The following is a 27366-nucleotide window of genomic DNA, read 5'->3' as shown; positions in this document are numbered from 1 at the left end:
CCTGGAGAGAAAAATCAAGCTAGAGGGGAGAGGGTATAGCTCAAGTGGTAGAGCGCATGCTTAATATGCGTGAGGTCCTGGGTTCAATCTCTTGTACCTCCTCTAAAAATAAAAATGTAAATAAACCTAATTACCTCCCTCCTTCAAAAAAAAAACACAAACCATAATTAAATAAATAAATCGCTGTTCAAAAAAATTTTTTAAAAAGAAAATATCAGTCTAGACTCAGAACCAAACTGTAAAAAATAAATTAAAAAAATTCTGTCTAATCTTTCTCTGCTACTTTAAATCCCTTTGGGAACAAGACAAAAAAAATGTATATATTTTAAAGTTCTATACCTTGGCAACCATTTCTTTTCCTGTCTCGGTTTGGGGGCGTACCACCTCCTCCAAGAAGCCACTTAAAATCCTCATTCTCATTATCCCCTTAATTTTAGAGTCCCTTCCACACTTAGATGTCATTTAATTAAACATAGGAAGCATTTAACAAGTGGGTACTGTGAGGGGCAGTGGTAGGAGTACAGATTTGGGGGTCAAGTACATATGAGTTCGAATTCCAGCTTTGCCACTTTCTGGCCTGTGATCTTAAACCAGTTATCTGGTTTTCTGAGCCAATTCATTAGCTGCAAAATGAATACTTTTTTCTCAGTCTTGTTGGGAGGATAAAATGAGATAGGTGTTGTGACAGTGCTTGGGCAGCTGTAAAGTTCTGTATAAACATTAGTCATAATCATTTTAATTTACAGTTTGCTCTTGATAATCTGCTGTTCTCCTGGTGCCACATCCAGGACAGACCCTCGATTCCCGGAGAGCTGGAGGTATAGGAAAGGAAGGAGCCCAAGAAAGTAGGGCTGGTAACTGCCTGAGCAAACTGCCTGAGCAAACTTCCGCTAGAAGGAAATTAAAGGGCTAATTATGCCTCTGCTGGTGGTAAATTTCCAGTCAGCCTTGGGTTCAATCAGTTGACATAGCAACACTCCGGTCGGGGAGGAAGGCATCCAGAGAGAATATTGTCTCTCCCCACAAAATGGCACCTCACGGAGGCCTAGACACTATGTCCAACCTTAGAATCACCTGTGATTCCCTCTATTCACGCTTGCTTCCCTTATCTCTTTCCCCTCAAATCCTATTTGAGGAAGCTGAAAAGTTTAGCCAGCTTATGGCACTATGGGTTCAGCCTGGAGCCCTGTATTAAACGGCCCCTGCAGAGGAGGCTGGAATGTACTGGGATGGCTCCCCAAAAGCACTTAATTGTTGCTTGTGGTTAGGTCTCAATTTTTATATGCAAAGATTGTGTGGTCCAGGCTTAGAGGTGAGTCACGAAAGCTTGGGTTCAAGTCTCATATAATCCAGCTGTGAGACCTCTGGTAAAGTACAAACGCTTTGCCTATTTGGGCCTCTGTGTCCTTGTGTACATAATGAGAATGACAAGACCTCCTCTCGGGATCAAATGAGATCACAGATGTACCAGAAGACTGAACTGGTGTCCACCTGGCTCTGACAGGAAAGCAGGTAAGAAAGCAGTATGTCCATCCCACAGACAGGCTAACCCGAGAGTCCTTGAGGGGCAGAACTGGCCAGGTTCCTGGGGGAGGCAAAACTTGACTGGGAGCCAAGAGAAGGGTCATATATAGCAGGTGCAGGGGGAATGCTGGCTTGACTGTGAGAGGCAGAAAGTACAGCCTGAGCACTCACTTTCATTTTGCCAGCCTCTACTGAATGCTTACTCAGTTGAATGCCAGGCCATGTGCTATGTGATGCAACTCTAGACAGGTATCGGACCTGGCCCTTGACCTCAGGGAGCTTGTAATCTGACAGAAAGAAAGACAAGTTCCAGACGCTTGCAATACAGCTGGTAAGTGTGGGAAGTAAAGGAGGGGCCCTTAATCCAGGCTCAGAGAGGGGTGGGTCAGGAAGGGTTTCCCAGAGGAGGCTATACTTGAACTAAGTCTTTAAAATCAAATGGAGAAGTTTGCTGGTGGAAAATAGGGAAGAAGGGTAATCCCTAGGGAGAAGGGGAAGTCAGAAGCAAAAAGTTGCATCCTAACTCTTACCGCCAGGAGAACCTAAGGGGACATGACAGTTAAATGCAATATGGTATCCTGGAAGAGAAAGAGGATATTAGGTAAAAACTAAGGAAATCTGAATAAGCTATGGATGTCAGCTAATAATGAGGTATCAGTATTGGTTAAGTAGCACAAATGTATCAAGTTAATACAAGGAGTTAATAGGGGAAACTGAGTTTGGGGCAAATGGGAACTCTCAATACTATATCTGCAAATTGTCTATAAAACTAAAACTATTCTAAAAAAAATAAGGGTTTTTTTTTTTAAGTGCATCCTGTGTTTGGATTGTGGGTTTGGAGAACACATGGGTGGAGTGTGGACTGTCTGAAGGGGGAGTGACTGAAGATAGAACTGGGAAGGCAAGAAAAGGCCTGGAATACCAGGCAAAGAAATATACCGAGTATGGATGGACAGCCCTCCCTGAGTTTCAAGTAGTGGAGTGACAGTGATCAGAGAGCATATGGAGGAAGCAAGACTGAGGGCAGGAAGATCCATTTGGCTGCTGCTACAATTTAAGGGGGAGATAGCAAGAATCTGAGGTAGGAAAGGTGCAGAGGGAGAGCCAGGTTCATAGTTTGTCCCAGACAAATGTTTATAGAACAGAATTGAGGTGGGGATGTATTCAAGAGAAATCTGGGAGCTAGAATTGAGAGTTCTTATAAACAGTTGGATGAGTAGGACAAGAACTGAGAGGAATAAAGGAGAACCCTCAGTTTAAGCTGGGAGCAGTGGTTGAGGTCCTCTAGAGAGGGAGCATAGACATCCCCTTGAACTTGACCACCCATAATCTCCCCTCCCTTCCCCTCCATCCCTGGGCCTAAGCTCAGAGCCTCCGCGTCATTAACACAGAGTCGACAGACTTCACAGCGGAAGGTGAGAAGCCAGGAATACAGAGAGGATAAGAGTTTCCAGCTGTCACCTGGCAACCCAAGGTGTGGGGCAACGGTATTGAGCAGTGGTGTCGGGGAAGGGAGAGTCTGCAGAAGCAAGGAATTATAAATCCTCAGCTGAATGGCCTCCCCTACTCCTGCCCTTGCCCTTAGCAACATGTCAGGCAGGACCCAAGCAAGCTAGGAGAATCTCCTGCCTTCAAAGTTTTTTGTTTGTTTGTTTTGTTTTTTGTAAATAACAGCTTTATTGAGATGTAATTCACAAACCATATAACTTATTCATATAAAATATATACTCAGTGGTTTTCAGCCTATTCACTGCCTTCGAAGGTTAACTGGACATTTTTAGGGGCAGAGCAATGCTGTTCTCTCCATCCTCCATTGAAAATGAGGGTAAAAGGTCCATGGCTTATATCTAATTTCTCAGTGAGCCCTACCCTGTGATCCCCATGGCTCCAACCTTAAAAATGGCAGTAACCAAGATCAGTCACAACAATATAGGACAATAGAATACTCATGAACTTACCCTGCTCTACCACTCACTGTGCAACTGTGGGCAAGTTTATCGAGAACCCGCTACGTTATAGGCACCATGCTAGGTCCTTTCCTTATATTGCCTCATTTAATCTTTACTGCACTACTAGGAAGTAGCCATTAATATTATTTCTATTTTACAGCTGAGGAAACAGAGGTTCAGATATCGTGTTTTCATTCCACTTCTGCCACAGCTGAACTAACGAAGTCCCCAACCCTCCTCTCACCCTGTGTCAGAACCTGCAGCAGCTCCTCACAGAGCACTGTGAGGCCAAGTCACTTAATTACACACCTGTATATCAGTGCTGTCCAACCTTGGATGCCCATTTAAATCACACGTGAAGTTGTAGTGGGTGGAGAGAGAGGAGGGCTGATAGAAAGGGAGGGCAGCTAGAAAGCTAACAGGAGGCAGTTTGAAACAGACAACCCATCCCTTTCTTAGAGTGTTTCCTTGGAGACACAGCTCCAAATTTCAGCTGTGACACTGGCTCTCAACCACTGTGAGGTCCCTGGGGTGTCACGAGGCAATGGGAAGAATGGGGAAGGCAGTTGGCTGTAAAAAGAACACAGATTCTGGCAAACAGCCCTGACTTTGAATCCCCATTGTGCCATTTACTAATTTTGGTAATATTTGGTGGTTCCTTAACTTCTGAGTCTTAGTTTTCCCATCTGTTCTGTGCACCATAGTTGTGATGATCTTTTTTAAAGGCATGTAAAGTACTTGTACAATATATAGTTGCTGCCCAGTAAGTTATAACTCTTAACATCATTTTCACCACCCCTCGAGTGCTTTCTAAGCACCCAGGTCCTTACCTATGTGAAGCTATTACAAGGAAGGTAGGGGTACAGAGCAGGGGGCGTATATCAGTTTCAAAATCAGAGAGGCTTCAATTAAAATCTGGACTCTACCGGTTACTATTTCTATGAACTTGAGGAAGCTACCTAACATCTCTGGACTTCAGTTTACTTATCTATAAAATGAAGATAATAACAGTACCGAGCTCACAGGGTTGTTGTGAGGATGACATGAGTTGCTAAAAGCACTGAGCACAGTGCTGGCCATTAGCCAGCGATGCTGTCAGCGCAACCAACCCTGCAGGAGGTTATGGTTAGCCCCATTTTACAGGTGAGGATATTTTACATAAGTGGTAGTTGCTGTTTATTGCCACAATAATTACTGATGTGTGAAACTGAGAAGGAGGCATTCTTAGAGTGGCAGCTTTGCCAGCCAATGGGCCTCTAAAAGCAGTGATCAAGAGGAAGCAAGGCCCTGTCCCTCCCCAGACGGCCCCCACACAACACTGTCTGCCTCGGTGCCATCTGTCTGCATTATCATTGTTCATGTCAGTCACAGCCAGAAGCCCAAGTCTCCCAGGCCATCCCTGATCCCTGGACTCTGATTCCCACACAGCATCGTACACCATCTTTCCTAAACTTATCTTCTCCACTCCCTCGGTCTTCTGAAACCCACAGTTGGTCCTCAGAAAATTCTCATTTTCCTCAGGCTCTGGTCTGGATGTTTTCTTCACCTCCTTGCTGTGACTGAATCCTGGTTGTCCTTGAGGACATGGCTCCTCCCAGGGCCCCCAAATTGATGGTTGCTTCCTCTCTCACCATCTTTAAATCTTTGGGCCAGCAGGTGGGATACGTGTTGCTGCTTTTCACTTCTGCCTGCAGATCATTCTCTTCCTCCCCAAAACAAAACGCCCTCCAGCCATGGATCTCACATCGTGAGATTATGCCACCTACTCATCCCTCTACAGCTCCTGCTTCCCTGCGAATCTTTCCATTATTCTTGGATTATGAAACATCTTGGATTCTCATTCCCTCAAATTCTTCTCCTCCAGTGATGCTGATCTCTACCCTGACCCAGCCACTCACTCTCACACTCATGCCCTGTCCCTTTTTGGTACCAATAGTAATTTCAAGCTTCCCACTTTCAGAACACTACAATCTTTCTAGCTCATTCCTTCCAGATTCCCAATCTTCAGTCTTCAGCCTCTACCATCTTTTCACTGTCCTTATATCATCACCTCGTTCTCAGCCCAACTTGAATACACAGGCAGTTATGTCAGTGGCTTCCCTGCAAACACCCCTGACTCCCTCGGCCCTCTGTTGCTTTGTCACACTTATTCAGCAAAACAATACTTTCATTAAAGTCAACTCTCTGCCAATTCTATGCCTGCCTCCACAGAGCAAAATGTGGCTGGAGAAAAACACACAACAATGCTTCAAATTCATGAATTCATGGACCTAAATTTATGATCACTAATTGCAAGCGGCGCCTTAATGCTGATCAGCAATCAAATTACATTTCCCTAGTCTATTCAGTCTCCCAACTTCTAGATGACATTCTCCTCTATCTTGAATCACCTGGGCCCCCTCCCTCAACCTCACTCTCAGCTGATGACCTCGCTTCCTCCTTCACCAAAAACTGTATCCAAAAGAACTCCCACCAGCACATGTAGCCCCCTGTTGCACGTGTGCCCATTCTTTCTGCACTCTGCCATGTTAATGTTGATTGACACAGTCTGTGCTCCTAGCATCCTAGCAAGGGTTCACGCCTTGCTGGTGATCCCATCCCCTCTTACCAGCTCAAGAATACTGGCCCAGCAAGTCTCCTCTCTCTCCCATAGCATCAGTTTTATGTTTTTGTTTCTTTGTTGGTTGCTTGGTTTTTTGATCTCTATTGGATTGTTCTACCAGCACATAAACACACTGCTGCTTCTCCCACCTTAAAAATCAGAAACCAAAAACCTCTTCTGACTCAGTTCCCCCTTCACCTTCAGCTACCACTCATTTGTTCCCTTTCCCCAAGAGTAAAAATCCTTGAAAATGCTATGTACACTGGTATCTCCAGTTTCACTTCTCCTACTCTTATTAGGTTTTAATCCCCACTACTCCACCAAAGCAGCACTTATCAAGGTTCCAGTGAATTTCCTGCTGCTAAATCAAGGGGTTAATTCTCAGTCCCCATATTCACAACAGAGCAGCAGCACTGGACACAGGTGATCTCTTCTCCCTCCAGAAAACTCTGGCTGCAAAAGACACCACACTTTTCCTTTTCAGTTGCTCTTTTTCAGTCTCCTTTGTGATTCTTCCTCATCTTCCCAACATCTTAGTGTTAGAATGTGTCTGGTCTCAGTCCTTAGAACTTTTTTTTCTGTCTTCACTCCTTCCCTTGTTGACCTTGTTTGGCTTCATGACTTTAAATACCACCCATATGCTAATGGCTTGCTAATTTATATCTGCAGCCAGGGCCTCTAACCTGAACTGCAGACTCATTTATCCAACAGCCTCTTCTATTTCTCCACTTGGTTATCTAATAGGCATCTCAAATTTAACATAACCAGAACTCAGTCCCCAGTTACCTCCCCAAATCCTGCTCTCCCTGGAGTCTTCCGTATCTCAGTCAGAGGCATCTTCAACCTTCTTGTTGCTCAGCCCAAATATTCAGAATTGTCCTTGACTCCTCCCTTTCCTTCTCTCCCCATACATAGTTCATCAGCAAATCCTGTCAATAATATTTTCAATTCATGCACAGAATCTGACCGCTTACACTGCCACCATGGCTACCTCCCTACTTCAAGCCACCATTCCTGGCCTGCATTATTACAAATCCTAAGTGATCTTCCCAGCTTCTGACCTTTGTCAGAATTTATTCTTGAAACAGACATAATTCTGCCTCAAAGCAATCCTGTTAAATATTAAAATGTTAAGACACTAAAACATTCTGGAATTGGTAGTGATGGTTGCACAATTTTGTGAATACTAAAAATCACTGAACTGTATACTTTTAACAGGTTGAATTTTATGATATATGAATTATATCTCAATTTTTAAAATATTATTAAGTGCCACATGGACTAGATCCTGAAACAGTAAAAGGACATTAGTTGAAAACTTAGTGAAATCCAGATAAAATCTATAGTTTAGTTAATAATACTGTACCAATTTTAATTTCACAGTTTTGACAAATCTACCATGGTAACATAAGATGTTAATATTAGGGAAACTGAGTGAAGGATATATTGGAAATCTCTGTACTATCACTGCAAATTTTCTATAAATCTAAAATTAGCAAAAATAAAGATCAATTTAAAAAATATGTCAGATCAAGTAATTCCATTGCTCAGAACTCATCTCATCCTGAATAAAACCCAAAGCCTTCAAAAACATTTTTGAGGAAATTCCATACTGTTTTTCATACTGGCTGCACCATTTTATATTCCCACCAGTGGTATACAAGGGTCCCAATTTCTCTACGTCTTTGCCAACACTTAGCTTTTTTTTTTTTTTTTAATATATAATAGCCATCCTACATGTGTGAGGAAGTAGCTCATGGTTTTGATTTGCATTTCCTTGATGATCAGTGACGCTGAGCATTTTTTCATATCTGTTGGCCCTTTGGATGTTTCTTTGGAGAAATGTCTGTTCAAGTCCAGAACTACCATATGATTCAGCAATTCCACTTACAGGTACCCAAAAGAACTGAAATAAGGACCTCAAAAGAGATATATGCAATCCTATGTTCACTGAAGCATTATTCACAATTGCCAAGATATGGAAACAACCCAAATGCTCACTGATAGATGAGCCTTAAAAAAGAAGGGAAAGTTGCCATTTGTAACAATATGGATGAACTTGGGAGACATGATCCTAAGTGAAATAAACTAATCACAGAAGGGCAAATACTGCATGCTTCTATTTTTATGAGCTCTCCAAAATAATCAAATTCATAAAAGCAGAGAACAGAACAGTGGTCTCCAGGGGCTGGGCAGGGGGGAAGTGAGAAGTTGTTCAATTGGTATAAAGTTTTGGTTATGCAAGATGAACAAGTTCTAGAGATCCACTATACAACATACTGACTATAGTTAACACTGTATTCTGTACTTAAAATTTTGTTAAGAGGGTAAATTTCATGTGACTTGTTCTTACCACTGGAAAAAAGGGGAGGGAGGTAAGGGGACACAAGGAAACTTCTGGAGTTGATGAATATGTCTATTATCTTGATTGTGGTAATGGTTTCATGAGTATTTGCATATATCCAAAGCCATCAAATTATATACATTAAATATGTATAGTTTTGATTTTCCTCTCAGGTTGGACTGCCTTCAGTTCTCAAAGGTGTAGTCTACTAACTTTTGCTCTACTAATAAAAGTCTCTGTTTACACACACACACACACAAAAAATGTATAGTTTTTGTGTATCAATTATACTTTTGGGTTTAAAAAAAAAAAACCAAAGTCTTTACAGAGACCTCCAAGGCCCTACACAGTCTCGTCCTCCCACTAACACCAGCTTCTCTCTGACCACTCTCCTGCTCCAGCCCCACTGGCCTCCTCCTGTTCGTGGAGTATGTCAAGCATACCCCTGCCCTAGGGCTTCTGCACTTGCATTTCGTTCTGCCTGGGATTCTCTTCCTCCAAATCTCCCACACCACTTTCAGGATTTTATTGAAAAGTGCCCTGTTCAGTGAAGTTCACCCTGACCACTCTGATCAAACTTACAAACAGCCCTCCTACTCTATCCCCCTTGTCCTGCTATATTTTCCCCCAGAGTGCTCATCATCATAGAACATGCTGTGTATTTTATTTATTTATCGCAGTCTTCCCCCTTAAATCTAGGGGAATGTGGGACAGGGGATGCTGTTTGTTACTTTTATTGTTGTGTCTGTAGCACCTAGAATATGTTGGTCCATAAAATGTAAATATTACTGAATGAATAGGTAAATAAATGAACAAACATAGAATTTTGTTGTGGTTGGAATGGCTACAGCATATGGGGTATGGAGCAGAGGCAGGGGCTGTGGCTGGAAGATATGGACTGAATCCAGTCACCTTACAGAAAGAACATCACACAAAGCACATGACAGCTCACCTACCACTTAATGTCTGGCCCCCATCTCAGCACATGTCACCCCCCCTTGCTTGGAATATCTCTATTACACCCTCCCCTTTCCTTACCCTGCAATGTCCCCCACCTCCCTCCCAGAGGCCTTTCTTACCCACTCTACCCAATACTGAACTCTTTCTTCCCAGCATTCCATTGCACTCACTCAGCACCACACGTTTTAGCTCTTTACTGCTTTCTAAATTGTTTTCTCTCCCCAGTTGTATTGCGTGTGCCTTCTGGGGCAGGACTCTGCCAAAGGGATCAGCCACCAACCACTATAAACCCAGCTCAAGACTCAGAGAAAGAATTCAGGTAAATGTTCATCAGTTCCTAAAAAGGATGCAGAGTCTAGCTCAGAACACATTCAGACTCCTGGTTGCCACAAATCAACCCTTGAGAGCAACAGAGTTAATAATAATAAAGTCTACCAATTAAGGATCATTTACTATGTACCAGCTACTAGACTAAGCATTATCTTTTTTCATTCTCTCAACAACACTATGTGGTGGTTACTAAACTTATTCTTATTTTAGAAAGAGAAAGTGAAGTACAAGGATGTAATGGGACTTGAAGGAGGTGACAGAGGCAGAAGTGGGTTTGGAGCACAGATCTGGCTTGCTCCAAAGGCTGTGCTCCTGACCACATGCTGCAAATACTGAGATCAGCCTGGACTGCAGAGCTGGATGAATGAGATAGAGGGCTGTGCCTCTGAGGACATTATTATCTGCAGAGCCAACTTTCACTAACATAAAGCCACATCCTCCATGGAGCCTTCTCTGATGCTCTCAAGCTTAGAGGGAGCACTTCCTCTCTGAACTCCCTCAAAACTTTCTGTACCTCTCAAGGCATCATTCATATCTGTAGCATCAACGCTATTTGTGTACATGTTATATCTCTCTTACTATCCTGAGTGCTCCCCTAGAGGCAGGGATTTTGCCTCACAGGTCTCTGTAGAGCCTACCACCACCAGGCACATTAATGGGTCTTTGAAAGCTATTCTGATTTTGCAAATGTCTTTTCTTCTGCTTGTAAAGATCTTCCACAACATTAACTTGAAAAATTCTTCCTCATTTGCTACGACCCAGTTCAGATATCCCCTCCTTTGTGAAGCCTAAAATAATTCTCCTAGGCAGAGATAGCATCTCCTTTCCCTGTGTTCCTACAGCACTTTCTCCATCCCTTTATATCATTTATATTGTATTGGAGCTGTTTATTTGCCCTATTATGACAGTATCTGGCAAGTAATACGTACGAGACACATGTTTATTGAATGAATGAATGTGCAAATTCATTATAGGTCATTTCTTTTTCTTCCACACCAGTTTAGGGGGAGGGAAGGCAGTGGTGGCCCAAAAGCGCAGAAGCCCCTTGAATAACCAATCAGGATTGCTGTTCATTCATTTGCAAATTACAAAGGCGGACTATGCCTGCAATTCTGATTTGACTTCCCATAGTCTTTGTTGTGATTTTAAAAATCAGATTAAACCTCCCTAGCAGCTGGTTCCTACCAGCTTTGGGAAGATGAAAGTATCAGCATGTCTCTGCAGCCACACCAGGAAACTTGCTGCCTAGAAAAATCAATTCTGATTATCGTAAGAGCTAAGTACAGGATGTTGTACTCAGCAAGTGTCTCCATATTTCTGGAGCCACAGGGACCTGTCAGAGCCCTAGTACCTCTGTTCAGCCTCCAGCCTCTTCTGTGCTGACTTGGTCTCTCTGCAGGTCCCTATGATGCTCTGGTGACCAGATATCACCTTCCTGAAGGTGGTGGGAGGAGCACTGGAATTACCCCTTAGTAAAGTCCTGCCTCTCTCTGGACTACAACCTCCCATGTCCAAAACGACACTGAGATGTAATAAGCTCCAAGCTCATAGTCTTGTTGGCACCTAACAAGATGACAGGCATTCTCAGCAGAAAGTCTGAACCTAAAACACAGACAGTACCTGTTTTCAAGGAGTTAGCAGAGGGGGCTGTCATCAGAGAAGAGGGAACTTGAATTAGAGCTTTGAAAAATAGGGAGAATTCATATTAGATCTTTCCCATGTTATTAATAGATGCTGTGGCAGTCAGAATAATGGTCCCCCAAAGATATCCATGTCTTAATCCCCAGACCTGTGAATATGTTATCTTGCATGGCAAAAGGGACTTTGCAAGTGTGATTAAATTAAAGTTGGAGATGGGAATCTTATCCTGGATCATTCAGGTGAGCCCAAGGTAATCATATGGGTCCTTATAATAGAAAGGCAGGAAGGTCAGAGACAGAATGAGGTGGAAAGATGTTACACTGCTGGCTTTGAAGATGGAGCAAGGGGTGCCGAGAAAAGGCATGCAGGTAGCCGCTAGAAGCTGGCAAAGACAACTTAATGGATTCTCTCCAGAAGGAACACAGATCTGCCAACACCTTAATTTTTAACCCAGTGACACTGATTTTGAACTTCTGATCTTCAGATCTCTAGGATAATAAATATGTGCTGTTTTAAGCCACTAAACTTACAGTAATTTGTTAGAGCAGCAATAGGAAACAAATAGAGATGCCCATTAGACAGCTGTCCAGTCTTGGTATCATAATCCATTATTACATATTCTTAAATTTGAGGGAAAAGTCAACCTCTCTTGGTGTCCTGGTTTGCTTCCCTTAACAGAACAAGAGAACTATGCTACTCATTTTATTTTCCTTTTGGAGCTCAGAGGTAAATTCAATCTCACTAGTTCCTGGAGAGCAGAGAATATATCATATTCATGTTAATTTCTCTATCCCTGTTGTCTAGAACAGTAAATATTTGTTAAATGACCACTCAAGAGCCACAATCCTTAGTCTGGGCTTCTGGTATGGCCTTTTCCCACATGCCTACGCTCCATCACATTTTATCGTATATTATTGGTCCTAAGATAACAGGTTTTTGACATTCTCAGATTTAATATTCACCAGTTTTAATATTTATAAGTGATTCCAAAGCCATGTGATAACCTAAATTTCACTGAGGCAGCTATGTGGGAATAAGGTAGTTGGCAAGTGAGTGAATCTAGCCAACTGCCCAACAGCCCATCTCACCCTGGTCTTATTATTCTCAGCTCCTAGTTATGCAAGAAGTCACTCTCACCACTGTGGAATTTAGGATTTCCAGGAAATCTCTTAAGACTCCTCCTATTTTCCCCAGATTTCATTATTGTGCCTAACCTCTCTTTGGAGATAATGCTCACTTCTACTTCTTCAATTATAAAAAGAACTGTTGGAGAAAGGACCCTCCTTTCCCCCTCCATGAAGAAGATTGTCCATGGAGAGAGAGGCTTCTACTGTAGACTTGGATGGGATGTTCTAGGCTTTAAGCATTAGTAAGCCTGGGCCACATGGACTTTGACCCTGGGTGCATGTTGTAGGAGCTAATTGTAGCTAGCCACTCATGTCAGCCTGTGCTTGGGTCTCTTCATCTACTTGATTCCAGAGTGAAGTATTAGCAAGCTCCACCTTCCTGAAGACATGGGCCATGTGCTTCATCCTAGCTTTTATCAGTAAGAAGGTTGTCACATTACTCCCCATCTCTCTATTGCATCTACCTCTCAAATGGTTACAGAGATAAGTGGGGAAGAAAATGAGTATTGTTTCTTGATCTCTCTAGAACTTTAATAAAAACTATTTTTGTTTAGTGTGTACTCCATGTCAAGGATTATACTGGTGCTTTATGCACATTATCTTTTTAAAATCATCACCAACACAACAAAACTAGTAGAAGAGTGAATACACATAGCATTATAGTGACTGAGAGTTTCAGAGCAGAGAGCTGCAGAGAAAGAAAGAGGATGGAGAACAGCAATACCAGGACAAGCCCAGGAGGGAGAACTGTGGCCTCTAAATCCTTCACAAAACTCAGAGTTCTCGAACTCTTGATAGATAAATGATAGGGCAGCCAGTCCATTCCCCAGTCTTTACACAGGTAATCCCAGACACATGAGACACTCCTATCTATAAAGTCTTCTTGACAAGCAGGTCACCAAAAAAGCCCCACTGGTGGGAGTAAGAAGGAGGACACTCTGTCCTTCCACAATGGAGGTCCCTGCCACCAAGTCCCCTGACAAAGACCAGGCCCGGAGTGAGCTGGTGTGCAGAAGGTCATCAACCTTTTAAATTGTGAATAGAATTGAGCCTGAATCCCAGCTGCAAGCCCAGGGATGAGACCTAAGTCACAGCTCAGTGGTTCCTGAGCTCTGAATCCCAGTGCTTGAGTTCGAAACAAGTCTATTTTTTTTCCTTCGGGGCCCTTTCCACAGATGAAATTAAATATTTTCCACTCATGTACTTGGTGTCTATTTATCTCCCCCACTATAGTGCAAACTCCAGGAGACCAGGGAGAGTGTTTCCCCACAGCTAGCACAATGCCTGGCATAGCGTGAGCACCAGACAAATGTCTATTGAATGAATGAAAGAATGAAGTTTACTGTTTGGCTCTGCACAGGTAACTTGACGTCTCTGGGCTCAACCACCTATTCTTTAAAAAGATAACTACCTCCCTGGGTCATAAAAGAAGTAAACTCTTCATATAAGAAGAATTCACATGGCTGGCAACATCCATAGTCCCGTTGATTAGGCTTTCCTTTCCATGTTCTCACCTGATCTTCACAACATCACCATGAAGCAAGAAGAGCAAGGATTATTTTCTCCACTTGACAGATGGAGAAATAGGCCCATGGAGGGGAAAGGTTACTACAGATCATGACTGCACTACAGGGCGGAGCCAGGACTGGGACCCAGGAGTCCTGGGTCAGTTTAATCCTCCCCCAGACCCCCAGATTCTTCCCTTGGCCAGCACCAGACCCAGCAGCCCCTGCGATGGGCCACACGTGGAGGGAGTGGAAGGCCTTCTCCCGCTCTTCTCTTTCCACAGGTCTCCAGGGGTTGCCTGGCAACCAGCGCCTAAGCAGTAAGTGGCCTCCAGTCAGGTCTGTTGCTGTGGAGTAACTAAGTCTTCCTCTCTCCCCACCAGTGCGTGCTCTTGCTCTCTATTAAGACTTCTCCCCTCCCCCAGCCCCCCACCCAGTAAAATTATTTCATAATAATTAACCTCTCAGGAAACAGAGGGGAGCTCTCAGGGATCTAGTGCTGAGGGACCCCAGGGAACAAGGCACTACCAATACCCTCATCATCTCCCGGAGATGATAGAAACTCCTTTTATGAATGGTCCTGCTCAGCGATGCTCATAACCTCCTCTTCTTCCCTCTCCACCTTCCACCCTGACAATGGCTTTCTGAAATCCCCTGGGAGAGATGAAATGAGCTTGAGAAATTTAACTGAACACTTCATACGGTGCTAGTGAATCCTTGGATGCCGTTTTAGCACTTTTGGAACCACCAGTGGGAAATCTTGGGAAGGAACAATGTGCATGTGGATCCGGAGCAGAGGAAGGATAGACCTAACATTTATTGTATTCCTAATATGTGCCAGGCACAATAACATGTTATCCCACATAGCCCCCACCTTCACAAACTTGTGAGATCTTTACAGTTCAGGATATTACCTATACATAGAAGTGAAGTGACTTACCAAAGCTCACACAACTTAAAATCACAAAACTTTTACAGAAGTAAATATATGTGAAAAGATATATGTATTAGAAGAGATGTGTTCCTTCCTCTCCGTATACAATTAGTTGGTCATCAAATTCTGTAAATTCTAGTCCTAAATCTCTCTCCTCATTTTCATCCCTTACGTCATTTTGTCATTGTCTCAGTGTTATGTACCAAATGTTTGTGTCTTCCCAAAATCCAAATGTTGAAGCCCTAACCCTCAGGGTGGTTATATTTGGAGATGGAGACTGGAAGGAAGTCATTAAAGTTAACTGAGGTCATAGGGTGGGGCCCTGATCTGACAGGATTAGTGTCCTTGTAAGAGGAGACTCCAGAGAGCCTGCTCACTCTCCATGCCTAAGCACTAAGGAAAGGCCATGTGAGCACACGGCAAGAAGGCTGCAACCCAAGGGGAGAGCTCTCACCAGACATCAATCCTGCTGGAACCTTGATCTTTGACTTTCACTTTCCAGAATTGTGAGAAAATAAGTTTCTGTTGTTTTAAGCCATCTAATCTGTGCTTTTTTTTTTATTATGGTAGCCTGAGCAGACGAATACACTTGTTTTCCCTCACATCCACCTACCCCGTAGACTGAAGCCAGAATTTTTTTCTAAAATGAAAATCTGACTTTGTTAAAACCCACCTACGGCTCCCCAATGTCTATGGTAGTGGCCTCCAAATTTATACGCCTATAAGAAAAATGTAGGCATAGCACTCACAATATTTGTATATTTACTTAGATTATATAGATACTTCTGTACACAAAAGATATTAAATACATTAAAATGATGAAAATATTTAAATTTTTACATTTTAATGCATTTATGAACAGTACAGAATTTTTTTTAAAAAAAGTTTTGCTCCAAAAAAGCATATATGCACACATGCACGAAGAAAACCCTTTGCTAATTTTTTTTTTTAGCAAAAGTAATGTGATTGACTAGATCAGATCTAATTAGATTGTCATTGATTTTCCCTCAAAACATGACTGACAATGAACTTGTGCTAGGTGTCAGAGAAACAGCAAGTGAGGACAGATTACTTGGGCTCACTATAATTAGTATAGTTTTCAATCAGAGGTTTCTTTGCAAGACTCTTTTAAAGCCACATACACATCATGAGGTTCATTTAGTGAAAATTATGTAATATAATCAATAAATTCACTTAACTAAGCACAGGAAAACAGCAAAAGCTCACAGTGGGCTGAAAGTGAGTAAAAGAGTGAGGGAGCCACTACTGCCAACCCATTAGAAGGGCAGAATGTTTCCTCCTACCTGAAGATTTTTCAAGTGTAGGATATGTGACCATCTAATGTGGAGATCAAATGAAGGCATCCATGTCAATCATATAGCAAATATTAGTAAACATTTATTTTATATTCATGGATAGGATTGAACCCTAGTAGTTTCTCCAATTCCCTAAGAAATAATCAGGCATGTACCCTCTGGCCCATGTCAAGAATCTTCTATTTGTTGTACAAGGTCTCCATGACCCCTAAGCGGCCTCTCCAGCAAATTTCTCTCAGCAACCCCTCCCTGCTCTTTCACAGCCTTGCTCCAGTTTCACCGTATTGCTCACTGTGCCCCAAATATCCCTTGCTTTCAACCCCCTCTATGCATTGGCTGCAAGGAAGATGTCAGATTATACAAATGAAAGTACACAGCACATAACAGGCACTTAATAAATGCTTATTGATTCTCACCAGGAGGTAGTTAAACTAAATCAGTGGTTCTTCAATTTTAGCCTACGTCAAAACCACCTGGCAGGTTTCTTATAACACAGATTGTTGGGCCATACTCCAGAGTTCTTGATTCAGGGGGTCTGAGAAGGAAGCTGAGAACATGCATTTCAAATTTCCCAGGTGATACTGTTGCCACTGATCTGGAGACAACACTTCTAGAACCAATGAACTAAATGGTCTGCATAGCTTCTTGCATTTTTACAATTTTTGATTCCTCAATGCTTTTAATAGAGACTAAATTAAAAAAGTGAACTTTTATCTCTATATAAATTAATGCTTAACATGATCTCAAGTGGAAATATGGGCTCTATAAGACCTAACACGCACAGTGTAGAGAAAAGAGCACATATTTGGAAGCAGAAGATCTAAACTGAAATTTCACTTTGTAGCTGTGTGGTCAACCTAAGGCAGGTTAATTACTTCCTGAATATCTGTCTCATGAGGGTAACTGTGAGATAATACTAATACATGAAAATAATTTGTAAGAAAAAAAGTACTGTATACAGACTATACTAATAACATATACGCACAATGTATTAGTGTTGATGGATTGATAATAAATAATACATGTTTTGAATACTTTAAATCACAAATTTTCAAAATGTTCAATTCCACTGCTAATTCATTACTGAACAGTATATGATCTACATGTTCCTATATTATCTCAAATATGTATGTATTTTATTAGTATCCCTGGTAAATACCAATAGTAGCTGGGGTGGTCAGTTTCCAAGAAGGTCCCCAAGAATCCTCACCTCCCAGGATTTGTACTCTTGTGTAGTTTCCTCTTACATTGAATCAATGACCAATAGAATACTGTAAGGCTAAGCAATAAGAGATACTGCCACTTCCTGTTTGGTTTCTTGGATCTCTGCCCCTGGGGGAAGCTAGGGTTCATGGCATGAAGACACTTAAGAATCTCTGTTGAGAGAGTCACACAGAAGGAAGGAAGACTCCTGCTAACAGCCAGTACCAGACATATATATGAGTACACCATCTTGGGAGGGAATCCTCCAGGCCCACTCAAGCCTTCAGATGACTGCAACCCAAGCCAACATCTGGCAGCAACCTCATAGAAACACTCCAGAAACCGAGCCACTCCCAAATTTTTGATCCATAGAAATGTGTGTTAATGAATTATTATTGTTGTTTAAGCCACCAAGTTGTGAAGTGATTACACAGCAACAGATTATAGATATAGTAGCTAAAATTTATTGTGCATTTATTATGTTCCAGGAACTATGCTAAGCACCCAACAGCCCCAAGATGTAGATGCTATAATAATCCCCAAAGACGAAAGTGTGGACCAGAGAGGTTAAGTAATTTAATCAAGATTCCATGAGTAGTAAGTGGTAGATCTAGAATTTGAATCCAGGTAAGTAACTCCAAAGCCCAGATTCTTGCTCACTCATCTGTATAAGCCAAGATATAGCCTCTTGGACAGTTAAGCAACAGAAGCAACTAAGCTCCCAAAGGAGAGCAAACTCGTATAAAACCAGCAAGGGGCAGTCCAGGGGCCAGATCTGCAAAGCACCAGTGCCTACTGTCATAAGACTCAGAAGTTCTAAACTGGCCCCACCTCCCAGCCCTTGTACTAGCAAACGAGTTCCCTCTTGGGACAATGCTGCCCAATATGCCCAGGACTCACCCAAATCTGCAGCTTCACTCGCTTCTCATGGCGGTAGACTGTCTTCACCTTAAAGTCAATGCCCACGGTGCTGACGAAGGCCGGGGTGAAGGTATCATCAGCATAGCGGAAGAGGAAGGAAGTTTTGCCAACACTGCTGTTGCCAATGATGAGCAGCTTGAACATGTAGTCAAAATTCTGATCAGAAGCATCTTTGACTCCAGCTTTACCATCAGTCACTGAAGCCATCTGCAGGGAAAACCTGTGGTCACTTGGGAAAACACCTCCAGTGCCTTATCTTTTAATGGCCACATCACCATTCACACACTCACTCCCCACCTCAGCATCACTGAGGAAACACACACTACTCAGAATCACCCCATCACTGCACCTGCCCCAAATGTTGTCTTAGGATTGGGGTGGAACCCAGCTCCTACCATTCATTTCTTCAGCAAATATTTACTGAGCATGTTGTTCTAGGTCAAACCCTGTGCTGGGCATGGGGAATACAAATATGAATTAGACATGGTGTCTGACCTCAGAGTAGCCAAAGATTAGAGTTAAAAAGCCTGTAAATACAGAGTAACGAAGCCATCAATAAGAGAGAAGTCTTGGCTGAGGAAGCCCACAAGCAGCATCTAACCCATTCTGGAGGCATGGTGGTCAGGGAGAGTCTTCTGTAGAAGGCAGCTCCTAAGCTGAGTTTCGGGGGAGAAAAAGGGCCAAAACAGCAGAAACTTGAACATTCCAGGAAAGGCCCAGTACAGGGCTATCATTCCCCTGTTTCAAAAACTTTTATGGCTCCCATAGCTCTAAAGATCAAGCCCAAACTGCTCAACTTGACGAAGAACCAACTAACCAAAGAAAAAATGCTCTAAACTTTATCTTCCCCTAAGACTTCTCCCTACCAACCTGTGCTACTTTTATACCAAATTACACACTTTACTCCAAAGATGCCATGTTATTTCTTGCCTTTGTCCCTTTAGATATGTTTCTTTCTTTCTGCCTACAACACTCTTCTCCTCCTAATAAACTCCTATTCAACCTTGTAGATGCAACTGAAGTCTCACCTCCCCTGTGCAGGGCAGAAGCACGTACTCCTGCCCCTGTGTTCCCAGAACACTCTAACAGCACGTGCCTCATTTCAGAGCTGTTGACTATTCCAGCTCCCCCTTTAGATCAAGCATCTGAGACAATGTACTTCATTTCTGCATCTCTAGCTTATAGCGCAACTCCTAGTACATAATCAGCACTTAGCAAATGTGTGCTGAATTCATGAAAGTCACATCACCACTCTGTGGCCCAATCACATCATCTGGAAAATGGGGAGAACAATCTCTGGCCTACTTTACTACAGGGCTGTTACAGGACTTAAATGAGATAACAAGGAGTAAGACCTTAAGAAGCTGGTAAATCCCACACAGGTATGAACATAAGTCAGTTTTATTCCAAATCCTTCAAAGCCTAAATCCTTTATTTATTTGCTCATTTGCTCTTTCAGTCATTCAGCAAGTGTTTATGATGTGCCAGACCTTCCCTGAGACCCCAGCCCTCTCAGACCTATCACCATACTCTCCTTTCCTAGAATGCTTTGGATCTGAACGCCATTATTAAGCACTTGGCCCCAGTGTCTTATGTGCTTTTCATTTTATTTTATTTTGCTGCTTCCTCGACTTCTTACTAGCTCAAGTGCTCTGCTTCTCCACCTGCAATCACTCCTTCTGCTCAGCACTGGGGAGTCCGGTGGGCTGAGTGAGCATTCAGAGGAGGGTGGGAGGACAGTCCTAACGTGCGATAACGTCCAGAGTGTCACCCTCTTTAGGAATTACTGGCTTTTTTCCTGAAAGGAAAAGAGAGTGAGACTAATGGATTTGTCTCTCTGGGCCTCTCAGGTGAGCTGTAAAGACAAGGAACTGACAAATGCAGAAGGTTAAAAGCTCTCGTAAAGAAAGTCCAAGACATATGTGAGATTATTAGCAGCCCTTAAGGATACTTCCTTAAATATGCCACCACTAGCCATCAGTGGCCTCTCTTCTTTCTCTTTTCTCTCAGCTCTCAAGCCTTTATCTGAGACCCATGGCCCCAATCCTCTATCAATCTGTCCCATGATAAGACTCACTAGGCAGGTGTGGAACAGGCCCGGGACACTGAGATACTGAGACAGCATTTACATGGAAGAAGAAAGTAAGATTGGAGGGGAGCAATGGCCTGTTCAAATGGTCTCATAGCCCTGACTTTTCAGTTTTTCATGGTACAAGATGCAGAATCTATGTCAAGAATTGGCAACTCAGAGGAATTATGGTTTTTTCTGTCTAAAACAAGGGAAGCAATCACGACGACCTCACGCCACCCTCCATTCTGCTGCTAGTCGTCTTTGTTGACAAGAGAAAATTTCTGTTTTGCAAGTATATATTCATTATAAAAAGTTAAGAAAAAACACAAGTGTAAAAAAGAAAATTTTAAATTACCAGACATCCCGTCCACTCAGAAACTGCCATTAACATTTGAAGTATATTTCCTCCTTTATTTTTTCATGCAACAAAATGCCATTTATTTTGAAATTATATCTTATTGTTTGTTAATTTAAAAGGCAATACATCATAATTTCCCTGGGCCTTAAGATTACCAGCAAATATTTGTTGAGCATTTGCTATTTCCTATGAGAGATATGATGGTGACAATAACCATATAACAGTTGCCATTTATTGAAGACTGTGATACTGTGATATAATAAAAGATATGTATTTGGTCTGGGTACCTGGTTCCAGGCAGAGCTCCTAAAACCTTTGGAAGTACAGATGATAAGTGTCTTGTATGCTACTGAGGTAACTGGTGGCTGGGGCTCCAGGATAGCGTCAGTGTGGGGGCTGGCTGCCAGAGGAACCAACCACCTGATTAGAGGGTTGGAACTTTCAGCACCACCCCTAACCTCTGAGGTTGGAAGAGGGGCTGGAGATTAACCTGATAACTAATAGCCAATGATTTCATCAATCATGCTGACAGTAATGAAGTCTTCATAAAAAACCCTAACCAAAGGGGTGGGGAGATCTTCCAGGTTGGTAAGCACGCAGAGGGTGGCACACCTACAAAGGGCATGGAAGCCTCAAGACCCCCTTTCCCCAAACCCTGCCCAAAGCATCTCTTCCATCTGACTGTTCCTGAGTTGTATCCTTTTACACTTTTTATAATAAACTAGTAATCTAGTTTTTTTAAAAAAAGTAATACACACACTGAAAATTATTCAAATTTTTATTATTTGCAAGTATTACTTTATCACCACCTGTAATTTGCATTATTTTCTTAACTTTTCGCATAAAAAATTTATGTATCCTTCAAAGATAGTCTTTGCATATATAGGCACAGAGGTCTGTTTATACTTTATATGTGTGTGTGTATATATATATTATATATATATATATATAAATGATAGCATGCCACACATTCTAGTCTATATCCTCCATGTATATTTTAATAGCTGAGACCATATTTTCATTTTATATCCTGCTCCTTTTCACTTAACATTATATCATAAGTATTTTACTGATACTTTTAAAATTCTTCATAAATATCATCTCAATTGACTACATTATATCCATTCTACAGTTGTGCCATATGACCAATTCTTTAATGTTGTGTATTTATTTTGCTGTTCTTAGTTATTAAAAATTAAGTTGCAGTGACCATTTCTTTACATAATTTGTTCTCTTTCCTATTTATTTCCTTAGGAGAGATCCCTAGAAATGGAACCCCTGCTCAAAGAATAACTTTGCTGAAACAGAATTGATCCTCACCTCAATTTCCTTTATGCTATTTTGTCCTCTAAATAAAGAGACCTGGGAGATTAAAACTGGAAGGACAGAGATTATCATTCCCATTTGACCAAGAAGGGAACCAAGGGGCAGAAATTAGAAGGATTTGCCCAGGCCTCACAGCTAACAGCTGAGACTGGACCTAGTACCATGAGTATTACAGGAAAGGTCAAAATCCCTGGTCTATTCCTCAGCTGAATTCTTGGGCAAGTCATATTACCTGTCTAAGCCATAGCATTTTTACCTTAAAATAGAGAAAATACTCCACCTACTTCACCAAGCTTTGGTACCAATAGAGTGAGCAGATACCATATGTAAATAGTCTGATATGGTTTCTTGACCTATGGGAGGCACTCAATAAATATTAATTCACTGGTTTCTTTAATTCACTTCTGCAGTCAAACCTTGTTCCAATGCCTCTCTCCCTGATCTGGGCTCCGTAATTTGAGCTTGTTTTGCAATTAACTATCTGTCTCCCCTTCTGGATTCAGCTGAGTTTTATCTATCCTCAAACCCTGTCAACAGTGAACCTAGAGTAAATCCTTACAGGCATGTTAACCTTTCAATAAGCATTTATTAAGCATATGCCATGTGCTAGACTATTCATGTAAATGCTGTATTATCGGTCTTCATTTTTGTGATGCAGCTGTTTACACTCTTAGATTCCTGGAATTAGAAGGGGTTTTGAAGAGGCAGCTTTATCATAACAAAAAGCCTAGGGAGGGGAGGGTACAGCTCAGTGGTGGAGGGTATGCCTAGCATGCACAAGATCCTGGGTTCAATCCCCAGTACCTCCATTAAATAAAGAAAGAAAGAAACCTAATTACCTCCCCTGCAACAAAATTTTAAAAACAAATAAATAGGAAGAGGGTATAGCACAAGCAGTAGAGCACAAGCTTAGCATGCATGAGGTCCTGGGTTCAATCCCCAGTAACCCCTCTAAAAATAAATAAACTTACTTACCTCCTCAAGACAAAAAAACATAAATTAAAAATAAATTAAAAGAAAAAAAAAAAAAAAGCCTGGCTCCTGATTCCAGCTTCTCAGTAACTCAATGTTTGAACTTGGACAAGTCACCTACACCTCAGTGTCCTCATCTATGATATGATCATATACCTACCTCAGAAGGCTGCTGTCCATTTTAAATAAGAAAATGTATATAAGTAGGCTTCAGACCTATACTGTGTGGAAAAAAATACACCTGTGGCCTTGTATAGACTCAGTGAGGAAAGTGCCTGCCTTTATTAGCTATGTCTGCCACAGGTGAGAGAGTAGGGAGTGAGGCAAGAGTGAAAATAGTTTTAGTTCCTGGTCTGACCCAGTCCCCTTCATCTTACAGGCACAAAAATTGAGGCACCACAAAGAAAAGTGATTTGTCAGAGGTCACACCAGCAAGTCAGTTGGAGCATCATGGGTAGTACTTCTGTTATCTGATGACTCCCAGATTGGACTGGGCTTGGGGAAAATAAAACTACAATAATTTTAGGGTGAGTAAAGAAGCATCCCAGCACCCTGAGATCTCTTTCCTAGCACTTACCATATGATACAGTCAACATCTGCTCATGTGCACACAGCACAGCTTTCCCAGAAAGTAGTGTGAGAACAGGGGGAGTCAGAAAGCGGAGAGGTTCAGTTGGAAGGCAGGTCAGATGGAAGCCCCCAAGGGGATCTTCTCAGAAGAGAAGCAGGGGCCACAAAGACAGGAGGAGAGGTAAAAAGTATCCCAGCAGGCAGCTGCCTGAGGCAGATCTGAGCAGACAGGCATGGTGGTGTGTGCAGAACTGCATTTGTAAGATAAGCATCAATCCAATCTCCCCTTTCTTTTTGACAGTCACATAAATGATAGAGCTGGGTAGCTCACTGTCTTCATGACTAACAATGCAGATGAAGGCCCAGGGACCATTAGGGAAGTCATCTCCAGTCCCAGGCTAGGGGAAAGAAGGAAATGGCTCCTCCAAGGGTTGATGTGAAAAACAAATAACACTTTCAGTCTGATAAGCACCTAAAGAAGACACCAACTTCAGCCAGCAAAGAGGGAGAGAAGAGAGCCCTAAAATCCAGCAAGAGATCAACTCAATATATGTAGTGAAGTAAATGGATGGAAAGAGCACAAGATTAAGTCAGAGAGACCTGGGCTGAGCCCCAGCTCTCTCGGCAGTTGTGTAATCTATAATCACGCCTGGGCCTCAGTTTCCTTATCTATAAGATAAGTTAATAAAATGACTTCCAGGCAAACTATTGTAAGAGTTAAAACCAGTATATGGGAGAGGGCTTTATAAGCCCCTTTCAAATTTTTTTGGTCTGTGTGTTTCATATTTTTTTCTACCAAGTCATCCTGGAGAGTGGAAATAGCTTGGGGTTCCAAATCAAACAGACTAGATTCATTTCCAGGTCTGTCACTTATTAACTGTGAGAACTTGCAAGAAATTTTACATGACTAAGATACAGTTTCCTCATTTGTAAAACAAGCATTGTTGGGAAGATTATAGTCAATGTTGGTAAAGCATCTAGATAGACACATAGCAGGTGCTCAATAAATGTAATTCTATCTTCCTATTGGGAACATTTATCAGTGAGGACAAGGAGGGAGTTGGGCAATGTGAACCTCACCCTACAATATACAACCTCCTCCCTAAAGCCATACTCTACTAACTCTTTTAATTCAACCTTTCCTTAGAACATTCCCCACTACCAATCAATCACCACCAGCCCAGTCTAGCCCGGCCCACCTCATCACTGTTTCTCCTGGTCTCTTAGAGCCACAGAAACAATATTGTAATAGATACCATTTGGCACCAACTAAATACCACGCACTCTACCAGGTGTTTTCAGTGCACTCTATCTTGCATACAACAGATGCTTGATAAATGTTCACTTCCTTCTCCAGTTTGGAAAGATACAGCCGTGGGTGTGACCACTGACATACTGTAGGCACACTTGCGTAATGACATCAGTGGCCTCTCTCTTCTGTACAGTGCTTTACCGTTTATGAAGCTCTTTTCACCCATATTATCATACTTGATTTTCACAACAATTCTTGCTCATCTTTGGATGAGGACACTGAGGCAAGAGCACAACCACAGCTCAATTATTCATTCAATCAACATTTACTGAGCAGCCTACTGTGTGCCAGGCCCTGTACTATACTCTGGGGAGATGAATAGAAACCACAGGAGTCCCAGCTTAGAGGGGAAACTTTTTTAAACATCCTCAAATGTTACTGGTGCCTCTCTTCATATCATAATCCTTAAGAAACTGGAGATTTATTTCTTGGACTGGAGATCATTTTCTATTTTTGCTTTCTTCCATACTGTTTCCCCTGATAGGAACATACTTTCCTCTGCTTCTAGCTAAATCCTTCATGACCAGAAAATCTTCCCTGATCCACCATCCTCTGGTAAAATGTCTTTGCTCTGGCCAACACAGCTCCAGGGCTTTTCAATACCATAGACAGGGCATTTCATGGACTTCCATTGTTTTCCTCTCTTTATAGACACAGAACAGGTGGTCATCCACCTGTGCACACACACATCCAGCTCCTTTTACCATCCCCCACCTTTTTCCATCTAGATTCCAAGAAGTTAGGATGAATGGCCCTGTCCCTCTCCCACCCCTCTCCCCACCTCTATTAGCTTCCAGAGGCTGCCACCTCGCCCTCCCTAAAGTCTATTCCCTCATTTGGACTCCAGAACAGAGTCGACCTGTGGATAAACTAGTCTGTCCACGATTCTCTTCTTATCTCTGATCCCAGGTGGCAGTGTAATAGGGTCCAGCGCCAGTGCCCCCTCCTCAGCCTCATGAGGAGCTCAGACGCAGCTAGTGCATGGATGCCGGTGGACTCCACTCTGGGCCCCCATCATCTTTCCACTCACACACCACCACCCACATCTGGCTTCCTCCCCACCCTGACCCAGCCCAAACTCTCTAAGTGCCCTGACAGTCACTCCACTCCCAGCTGCCGAACCCCTGCTCTATTCCTCTCCACGCACCACCCCTGGACATAACTGAGGTGTCCACTGCCCGTATCCAAGGCCCCGGCTCTCTCCCTCCACCAGCTCCCCACCCACCTCTCTGCAGTCCGGATAGACCCAGCCCTGCCTCCCACCTTCCCTTTCTCGCCAGCTTTCCACCTCCAAGCCCCGCCCCTCTTCCCCACTCAGGTTACTCCCCTTGCCTATACCCAGATGGGCTCCGACTCCCATCCTTTTCCCTCCCAGCTCTCCACACACACTTTACCTTCTCGCCGACCAGCATCCTGCCCAGCGCCCCTTCCCCTCATCATCTCACCCCTGGGCAGCTTAAAAACGACCCCCGCCGGCCAGTCCACCCCCCTTAGCTCTTCACTTCCACGCCTTCGCAGCTCTCGCTCCCCTCAGTCCTCCCGCTTGCGCACCCCGTTCACCGCCCCTCGGCCGCGGGGTAGCCTCTTCCCGCACTGCCCCTCTCAGCTCCCTCCTTCCATCTCCCCCGCCCCCAGCGCCCCGCGTTCCCCTCTCAGCGAGCCCTCACTACGCTCCGGCGGCCGCTCACCCTTTCCCCCAACCCAGGCGCCCTCTTTTTAGCTCCCTCACTCCCGCCGCCCTCTGCCCTCGAAGCCCCCCTGGCGGCCCTCAGGGTCCGGGCAGACCCCCCCTCAGCGCCCCCTCCCCGGGCTACGCGCCCCTTCACTGCCGCGGAGCCTCTCCTTAGTGGCCTCCCCTGGCTTCTTGTCCTCGGCGTCCTCTCCGCTGCCCAGTGCTCCTTTTCAACCCCCGCTCACTGGCCCCAGAGCCCCGCGCCGGGAATCGGTCCCAGGTCCTCCCCGGGCGGGGTGCCGGGCCGCGCCCCTTACCTGGGACTCCGGGTGAAGACGCGCGGTCGCTCCCTGGAAGCGCCGCGGAACGGCCGGACCTGGCGGCGGGCGGCGGAAGGCGCAGTGGGTTCGCGGAGCCAGGCGGTGCGGTGCGGGGTGGGTCGGGGCGGGTCTGGTCACCACAGCGGCGACTTAGGGCTGAGGTTCTCGCTGCAGCTGGGCTTGGCCACTGTCGCGTCCAGGCCCCACCCATGCCCCGCCCGGGGGCGGGCTCCGTATTTGCCCCGCCCCCAGCTTGGATCTTCCGTAGGGAATACGGAGTATCTTAGGGGCCCCAAGCTCCCCAATATCTGGGTGACTATCGTGGTTCATCTTAATTCTCACGTCTCGTTCCATAGACTGAACTTACTAGGGTGGCAGAGAGCTTTGATGACAACGTGGATGTGACGGG

General features: G+C 43.5%; 1 protein-coding gene and 1 long non-coding RNA gene across 2 annotated transcripts in view; one reads left to right on the top strand and one right to left on the bottom strand.

The window, feature by feature from the left end:
- The window catches only part of RAB3B (RAB3B, member RAS oncogene family), a 59354-nt gene extending 32249 nt beyond the window's left edge, over positions 1–27105 (bottom strand). Inside the window, exons 1-2 of the mRNA XM_006200480.4 lie at positions 26955–27105; positions 18336–18563 (exon numbers count right to left, since the gene is read on the bottom strand). Of these exons, the coding sequence (XP_006200542.1) occupies positions 18336–18563 (228 nt within the window). The 5' untranslated portion in view covers positions 26955–27105. The remainder of the gene's footprint in view (positions 1–18335; positions 18564–26954) is intronic.
- LOC140700641 (uncharacterized) lies at positions 1390–22162 on the top strand. The gene is made up of 3 exons (XR_012079113.1): positions 1390–1512; positions 9605–9698; positions 22040–22162. It is a non-coding gene; the product is annotated as an uncharacterized lncRNA (long non-coding RNA).
- Positions 27106–27366: the final 261 nt, after the last annotated feature.

This window comes from Vicugna pacos, chromosome 13 (genome assembly GCF_048564905.1).
Source record: "Vicugna pacos chromosome 13, VicPac4, whole genome shotgun sequence".
Lineage (NCBI taxonomy): Eukaryota > Metazoa > Chordata > Mammalia > Artiodactyla > Camelidae > Vicugna > Vicugna pacos.
The sequence above is the reverse complement of the archived record's forward strand: the minus strand, read 5'-3'. Positions and strand labels throughout refer to the sequence as shown.